This window comes from Sitophilus oryzae, unplaced genomic scaffold, assembly GCF_002938485.1.
Source record: "Sitophilus oryzae breed Bouriz unplaced genomic scaffold, Soryzae_2.0 scaffold_1307_pilon_pilon, whole genome shotgun sequence".
In the NCBI taxonomy this organism is placed as follows: domain Eukaryota; kingdom Metazoa; phylum Arthropoda; class Insecta; order Coleoptera; family Curculionidae; genus Sitophilus; species Sitophilus oryzae.
Window position 1 is genome coordinate 268661 of NW_022145957.1, and position 8928 is coordinate 277588.

An 8928-nucleotide genomic window follows, 5' to 3' on the forward strand; every position below is an offset into this window, starting at 1 on the left:
AAATAAAAGTAAACTGGTATAAAATTTAAATAAAGTCTATAAACTAATTTCGATTTTGAAAATAGCTATTAATTGTCACTAGAAACTTGCCTTGACGACACTAGCCCTCTTGGTTACCATTTTATAGAAAAATCGCGCGTTAATGAAAATCTGAGCTAGATAGGTATAGGAAACCCTAATATAGTTTGATAGAGCATTTGAATCTGCTTCGATTTATTTAAAAAAATACAGGATGTTGTATTCGAAATAACGAAGTTTTTATGTAAAATAAATATTTAAAATAGACAAACAATTTTTGGTACCCCTGTATAAATTTAAGGAAGCAATAACATTTTTTAGTAAAGTTTATTTCTTTACCTTTAAACTCAGCACAAGAATTAATTCTGAAAAGTAATGTACAGGATGTTAATAATCAATTCTGTTGTAGCATGCATATTTAAATATCTTTAAATATCTCAAAAACCAATGATTTTAAACATATTTAACCCTAATAATAAATGCATTTTTTTTGTGTCCAAGAATCCAAAAATGAAATCAAATACCGGGTGTGTTCCATAAGAAAAAATATAACTTTGGTATGGATCTTACTTTTGAGACACCCTGTATATTTCAAAATAATTTTGAATTGTGCACATTGCCTCCCCACATACACCCATAAAATCCGTTTTCGTATAATCAACCGTGGCGAATGAGGTGCACGACCCTGTATATAAAAAACAAAGTACCGGGTGGCCAACTAAGAATGCACGCCGGCTGTATCTCAGAGACTACTTATCGTATAACTTTGGGAAAAAAAAATAATAAGTAAATCGACCAAGAGAAACAGCTGGAAATTATTTTCAAGTTCGAAAAATGACCGCTAGGGGACGTTTCTCTAATAGCCAATCAGAAAACAGGATTTTTCTGAAAAATATGCAGGTGAACAGATATTTTAAATATTACTATTGTAATCTCCGAAAAATTTGTAATTTTTTTGATATAGAGTATTTTGCTCTATCTCACAAAATAAAGTGGTGGGGGAAGGTTAAATTTGCTTTTATTAAAATATGGATAACTCCGGTTTAGGTTACCCGATTTAAACAAGCTAGGGCTCGTTTAAAAGAGCTTTTCTTCCTTAATGATCTCCAGTATAAATTTTGTTTCCACAATTTTTTTCGTGGTAGCTAGAGGGCGCTGTTTGACATCATAACAGATATTGCGCTTTTGCGTAAAGAAATTAAACAGGAGGCTATATTTCTCTTTGCACTGTTAAATAGAGCACAAAATTTCCAAAATATCAGCGCAAACCGCAACTTTCTATCTTTTCTCTAACCGGAAATATTAAGAGAACAAATCATGTTAAGCTGCCGCTCAGGATTATATGGTCTAAAAAATATAGTAGTAGGCTAGGAAACAAAAAGAGGTATACTGATTACATCAAAATATCAAAACGTTTAAGTTCAGTTTTCATGCATCCGAGTTTCGGGCGTTTTCTTAAAAAAAATGACGTCATAATTATTTAAACACGTTTATGTAACATTATCATCAATCCATACAATTTTTACGATTTTCTTGGTTAATTATACGTAAATAGTTTTCAGATTAAAATGTCCGAAAGTCCGACAATCAATAATTTTATTAAAATTTCCAGAAATTTTGTGCCGCCATACTGCTTTTAACAGAAAACGGCCGAATTTAGGAGTTTAATTCATGTAAGGCCATTTAGTTATTAATCCAAGTTCGTCCTTGATTTCACTTGTTTTCGTGTTTTACCTGTTGTTTATGGTATTTGTTATTATATTATAAAGTTTATGTCGTTTGGGTCACTTTTCATATAGCACCGAACGAAGATGCGAATCTTAACAATATGCACTAGTGGTCCAAATCTACCCTTGATGCAAGTAGTTTAGCACCAAGACCGTTGGTCTGTAAATATTTACGCAGGAATTCTAGGATGGCGAATGATTGGACTTTTTTAATTACCCGAATGAAATGAACTATTCATAATTTCTAAGAAATGAATTGCCAATTTTGTTAGGGGATTCACCATGATGAAATTGCATTTGTTGCACTTTCATCAGCATGAATGCAGTTGGTATTGGTGAGGCAGTTGTGCCGCTTATTTTGCTACGAATGTGTGGGGCTTCTTGGATACCACTTACTTTAGTAGATAGAGACGCTGGAGCGGCATACTTCCATGGCCAGCTAGGTCATCGGATTGAATATGCCTGGGTTTAATTTATAGGATCGAATCAAGAACGAACATGGATAAATAATAATTAAATGGTATTAAAAGGAAACTAAATTATTTGTTTTGATATTTTGACGTAACCAATTTACCTCTTTTTGTTTCCTAGCCTACTACTATAATTTTTATACTATATAATCCAAAGCGGCAGCCTAACATGATTTGTTCTCTTAATATCTCCGGTTAGAGAGAAGATAGAAAGTTGCGGTTTGCGCTGATATTTTGGAAATTTTTTGCTCTATTGTGCAAAGAGAAATATAGCCTCCTATTTAAATTTTTTATGCAAAAGCGCAATATCTGTTATGATGTAAAACAGCGCCCTCTAGCGGCCATGCAAAAAATAGTGAAAACTAAATTTATACTGGAGATTATTAAGGAAAAAAAGCTCTTTTAAACGAGCCCTAGTTTGTTTAAATCGGGTAACCCAAACCAGAGTTATCCTTATTTTAATAAAAACAAGTTTAACCTTCCCCCACCACTTTATTTTATGAGATAGAGCAAAATATTTTGTATCAAAAAAATTACAAATTTTTCGATGATTATAATAGTAATATTTAAAATACCTGTTCACCTGCATATTTTTTAGAAAAACCCTGTTTTCTGATTGGCTATTAGATAAACGCCCCCTAGCGGGCATTTTTCGAACTTGAAAATCATTTCCAGCGATTTCTCTTGATCGATTTACTTGTTATAATTTTTTTCCCAAAGTTATACGATAAGTAGTTTCCGAGATACAGCCGGCGTCCATTCTTGGTTGGCCACCCGGTACTTAAAAAATAATCGGGTTTGGGGTTAAAGTTGAATACAGAGTTTGAATATAGTTTTTAATTATCCTAAAATGAAACTAATTTTTACATAGTAAATTTTGCTCTTTTGCATAAAAATTCTTTCTTTATAATATTAGTTGATAATTCTAAATATCTCTAAAATATTTTTGATTAAACTGGCATATGATATATCATAAAATAGGTCCTCAATAGCGATCAGTTTAAAGTCACCATTAAATATATTTTATTGTCATATTATTATCCATTTTATCCTACATAATTCTGCTTTCAAGATAGATCCTGATATATCTTTACGGTTTGTTTTATTCTAAAACGTTTTATTATCTGCATTTTAATACGGAAGCCGGAAAATCCAAACTTCAAGGGCCGGACGTGACTGATGAATAAAATATCAATTTTAATTCTCGCTCTGGGTTAATGGCAGCCTTGTTTGTTAAAGCTCATATTTACTGTGACATCCGCAACTTGGTCAGAATATCGCCCTATTATATACCAATAAATTATTAACAACAGAGTATATTGCATCTGTGTTACCGCATATAGGAAAGCAAATGTTTGCGGGACTTTAATAATTGATTTTTTGTTCGGGCGGAATTTAAAAAAAAATCCGAAATTTTTTATGAAATAAATGGTTTTAAATTGCAACTTTTCAAACACAGCGTAAGACAGTTTCAAAAATGTGTGTTTTCGAAAATGTGCCATTTTGCTGTTAAAAATTTATTACAACTTTATTATTATTAATAATTTCAACTGTGGTATAGATATACATTTTTGGTTCAATATTTGTCAATTGACTGTCACTGGCGAGAGGCTCAAAACTAAATATTTTTCTCCACTGTTTTGGAACACTTACCTTCTTCTTCTTATCACGCCCTCTCCTGCCGAAGGTTGGCGATCCAAATGGCAATTGTGGCTCTGGAAACTGCAGCCCGGAAGATTTCCGCAGACGAGCGTTCAAACCATCTCCTCAAATCTTTTAGCCATGAGTTCTGGCGTCTTCCTACTGATCTTTTCCCTTGCACTTTGCCCTCTATTATGAGGCGCAGTATTTCGTATCTACCACCTCTCATCACATGACCCAGGTATTGCATTTTTCTTTCCTTGATGGTATTCAGTATCTCTTTTGTTTCTGCATGCGCTGGAGTACTTCATTGTTGGTGATCCTTTGTACCCATGAGATTCGCAGCATCCGTCTGTATATATACATTTCGAAGGCTTCTATTCTCTTCTCGGCCTGTGAACCCAGTGTCCAGCTCTCACATCCATAGAGTAACACAGAGAAGACGTAGCATCTGGCCATTCGAGTTCTGAGATCCGCACTGAGGTCTCTTCTTGTAAAAAATGATTTCATTCTCACGAAGATTTTTCTCGCTTGCTCAATTCTTGAAAATATTTCTCTTTTCGGGTCGCACTGACTATTGATGTTAGCTCCTAAATACTTTATTGAGGTCACTTGTTCGATTGTTTGTCCCTTGACACGCAGGTGTGCATTTATTGGAGTCTTAGAAAAGACCAATAGTTTGGTCTTGGAGACATTGAGATGCAGTCCAAACATCTCACTATAGTGGACTACGGAATCTATAATGCTTTGCAGTTCTTGTATATCGTTGGCTATTATAACCGTATCATCGGCATATCTGATATTGTTTATTGGGATTCCATTGAACTTGATTCCGCCCTGGATTCGATCCAGTGCTTCTCTAAATATAGTCTCCGAGTACAGGTTAAACAGGAGCGGAGACATGACGCAACCCTGCCGAACACCTCTTCCGATGTTGACTACATCTCAACTACCGCCGTTTGATGCCAATAAAGTTCTGATATAAAACGTAGGTTCTTCATCAACTCCGGTTGTTCTTAGAATTTTGATCATCTTCCGATGATTAACACAGTCGAACGCCTTACGATAGTCTATAAAGCATGCAAATACATTCACATTCATGTCTCTACACCTCTGTGTCAATACATTTACGGAGAAAAACTGGATGTTGTCCATCTGATTTTCGCACTTCTTGTAGATTCGAGTGTGGATGATTCTAAGAAAGGTTTTGAGGACATGGGACATAAGACTTATCATCCGATAGTCATCACATTGTGAGGCGTTGGGTTTCTTTGGCAGGGTTACGAATGTTGATTTAAGCCAATCTGACGGTATTTTGCTTGAGCTTTATAATATGTAAAATAATGCTGTTACCAAATCTAGACTTCTGCTTTCGTTATCTGCAATGAGTTTAAGTATTTGAACGTTTATTTTATCGGGACCGGTAGCTTTTCCGCTTTTCTGCGCTTTTATTGCATGAACAACTTCGTCTTTGGTTATTGCTGGAGCCTTTTCATTCAGTATGTGATCTATCGGTGGTGGGGAACAGGGTCGGTCATCATTAAAAGTGTTTCGATATATTCTTTCCATCTCACAAGCTTAGCCTTTACTCCTAGAATTATCTCGTTGTTATCGTTTCTTAGGATTGTTTCTTGGTGTTTTCTGTGTCTGTTTGTAAATTCTTTCACTTTTTTATGAACATTGAAGGTGTCATACTTTGCTTGTAGGTGCTCTATTTCTTGACATTTTGTTGACATCCAGATCTCTTTCTCTTACCGGCACTTTTTCCTAATGATCCCATTTAAACGTTTATATTCTATCGGGTTTGCCTTCTGCTTCCGTCTGTCATCCATGAGGTTAGTATTTCCTGTGTCATCCATTCCTGCTTTTTGTTGGTTGCCGTGAATCCAATATCTTTTTCCTGGATATTTGTTATTCTAGTTCTTAAATCATTCCATGTCTTTTCGACATCCTCTTCCCGTACAGGTACCTCTACCATTTCTAGTTCTTTTTCGGTCTTAGAACTGATCTCTTTCTTTTTCTCATGGTTGTTCAATAGTGCGATGTCTATTTTCTTTGCCGTTTTTTCTCTTTTACTCTCAAGAATCTCTTGAGCCTAAAGTCCAGCACGACAGGGTTGTGGTCACTGCCGATGTCTGCTCCAGGGTAGGTTCTTGTTGACTTCATATACCTTTTGAAGCTTAGGCCGAGCAAAATGAAATCAATCTGATTCCTGACAATTTTTTTCTCCCTATCTGAGGTGACCTCCAGGTGTACAGTCTTCTGGGGTGCTGTTTAAAAAAGGTGTTAGCGATTAAGAGGTTATTCTCTACACAGAATTGCACAAGTCTATCTCCCCTACCGTTCCTTTCGCCCAGACCGTATGCCCCTATGCTATCCCCCTCAACACCACGGCCAATTTTGGCATTGAAGTCTCTAATTATCATCGTTATCTCTCCCTTCGTTGTGAGCCGCATTACTTCATCTATTTTGTTATAGAATTCTTCGATTTCTTGATCTGGTTTGTCATTTGTTGTTGTTGGGGCATAAACTTGAATTATATTTAAATCTCTATGAGTTGTTTGTAGTTTTAATAGAGCCACTCTATCGCCCAAAGGGACGAAGTCTATGACTGACTGTGCCACTCTATCTGAAACTAGTATGGCTGTTCCGTATCGATGCTCTGGGTCAGTGCCGCCTGAATGATAAATATATCCATTACTTGTTCTTTGTCTGCCAGAACCAGGCCATCTAACTTCACTCAGTCCCAGTATATCAATATTAATTCTGTTCATTTCAGCCTCAGTGTTCAATTTTCCAGGCATAAACAAGCTACGTACGTTCCAGGTGGCAATGCGTACTATATTGTCATATATCTTGATTTTCTCTGTGTTTCCCTGATTCTTAATAGTAGGCAACGGGGGGATTCTTCGCACTCTCTCCCCACTTAAGGGGTGCCCCGGACTGAGGGCCATTCTATCGTTTTTGTCTAAAATTAAGATTTTTGGAAAATTATTTACAGTAAGGGTTCCGTTCCTTTTCTGTACCGCAGTGGGAAGACTGTTTTCGCTGATTCAGCCGCGCTCTTCCGTGTTCGGCACTGTACCGCTTCAAAGTCATTCTTCTCGCGCTATAGCCCGATTTTGGTGAAACTGCTGCCTTTCACCAGTGCAGCCGCCCATTCTGGGACAGACGCTGCGTGGGAATCTTCTTAGCTTCACCTTAATCTCTTCGAAACCTTACCGGCATGGGTGGCCCTACCGGTAGCTACGCTACCGCCGGCATCGCTCCCTGGATATAAGATTACTGAGCCCTCTCACCAGCGACAAGGTGATGATTCCTGTTAGAGAGGGCACACTTACCTTACTATACATAAAATCGCCAATATATAAAAAGAAGCCAAAGCAAGAATAATGATACATAAAACAACCCCAGATCTCCCAACTGGCAAAGGAGTAGGACAGGGAGACGCGATATCCCCAAAGCTGTTTATAGCAACATTAGTAGAAATCACGGACCAACAAACTGGACTGGACCAACAAAGAATTAAATATAGATGGAGAATATCTTAACCATCTATGATTCGCTGATAACATAGTTGTATTTGCTAATAGTCGTGAAGAACTATAAGTAAAAATTAATGAGCTAAATACAGCCAGCAATAAAGTGTGTCTCAAAATGAATTTAGCAAAAAATAAACTAATGTACAACGAACTAGTGGAAAGAAAAGACATTCTAATAAATAACACAACACTGGAAATAGTAGAAGAATATACAGGGTGGTCCGAACTGTATTCCGGAAAATTCAGCAGCATATTCTGCAGATAAAAATAAGTAAAAAAGTTCGTATAAATGTATGTCCTAAGATGCTTAGTTTCAGAGATACAGGGTGTAGAAGTTTCAATTTTATTTCAATTTTTTTTAAATAATTTCTGAAGTAACGTCAATATTTGAATGAAAATTGGGGTCTCGGAGTTTTTTGACATGAGAAATTTGATTTTGATGTCAATATGACCTACACCTACATGTGTTTAAACTGTTTTGAAGCGCAATAACTTTTTGTCCGTACCTGTATAAAACTACCGAGCGAAAAAATATACATCTCTGTGACTTTTTACGTAAAAAATATCTCTTTCTAAAAATCGCTACGAGCAACCGTTCTTAAGATATTTAGAATGGAAATGGTCAATACATGTCATTATTGACGAAAAATAAACACGTTGAGTAGATAGTTATTTCACTGCAATAATAAATTTGGGAAATTTTTATTTTTTTTAATTAATCATAAATTTTTCTGCAAAAAATGATTGTAAAACAGTTTCTGTTGAACTTTTGGCACAAAAACATTTAAAATTTATGATTTAAGTCTAATAACTATTTAGTCAACATGTTTAATTTATGTCAATGATGATAGGTATTGATAATTTCGATTCCAAATATCTCGAGAACCATTACTCGTAGCGATTTTTACCAAGAGACCTTTTTCACGTAAAAAACGTCGTGAATGTATAGTTTTTTACTCAGTAGTTTTATACAGATACGGACGAAAAGTTATTACTCTTCAAATCAGTTAAAAAATATGTAGGTGGCGCCCTCTACTAGTAGGAGTCAGATTGACATCAAAATCAAATTGATTGTAAAACAGTTTCTGTTGAACTTTTGGCACAAAAACATTTAAAATTTATGATTTAAGTCTAATAACTATTTAGTCAACATGTTTAATTTATGTCAATGATGATAGGTATTGATAATTTCGATTCCAAATATCTCGAAAACCATTACTCGTAGCGATTTTTACCAAGAGATCCTTTTTCACGTAAAAACGTCGTGAATGTATAGTTTTTACTCAGTAGTTTTATACAGGTACGGACGAAAAGTTATTACTCTTCAAATCAGTTAAAAAATATGTAGGTGGCGCCCTCTACTAGTAGGAGTCAGATTGACATCAAAATCAAATTGATTGTAAAACAGTTTCTGTTGAACTTTTGGCACAAAAACATTTAAAATTTATGATTTAAGTCTAATAACTATTTAGTCAACATGTTTAATTTATGTCAATGATGATAGGTATTGATAATTTCGATTCCAAATAT

General features: G+C 35.4%; 1 protein-coding gene across 1 annotated transcript; it reads right to left on the reverse strand.

The window, feature by feature from the left end:
* Positions 1-5651: 5651 nt before the first annotated feature.
* On the reverse strand, positions 5652-6955 carry LOC115874877 (craniofacial development protein 2-like). The gene is made up of 4 exons (XM_030890176.1): positions 6883-6955; positions 6198-6824; positions 5933-6126; positions 5652-5870 (listed from the first exon to the last, which is right to left on the reverse strand). Exons 1-4 carry the CDS (start codon positions 6953-6955, stop codon positions 5652-5654), a joined length of 1113 nt encoding a protein of 370 aa, XP_030746036.1.
* Between the last annotated feature and the right edge of the window lie 1973 nt (positions 6956-8928).

Excerpts from the sequence above, each read along its gene's own strand:
- LOC115874877 (XM_030890176.1), bottom strand. The coding sequence starts at position 6,955 with ATGACTTTGAAGCGGTACAGTGCCGAACACGGAAGAGCGCGGCTGAAT. Across the intron at positions 6,825-6,882 it reads AAAACAGTCTTCCCACTGCG|ACAAAAACGATAGAATGGCC; the intron begins GTACAGAAAAGG and ends TCTTAATTTTAG. Across the intron at positions 5,871-5,932 it reads GGCTCAAGAGATTCTTGAGA|AAAGAGATCAGTTCTAAGAC; the intron begins GTAAAAGAGAAA and ends CATGAGAAAAAG.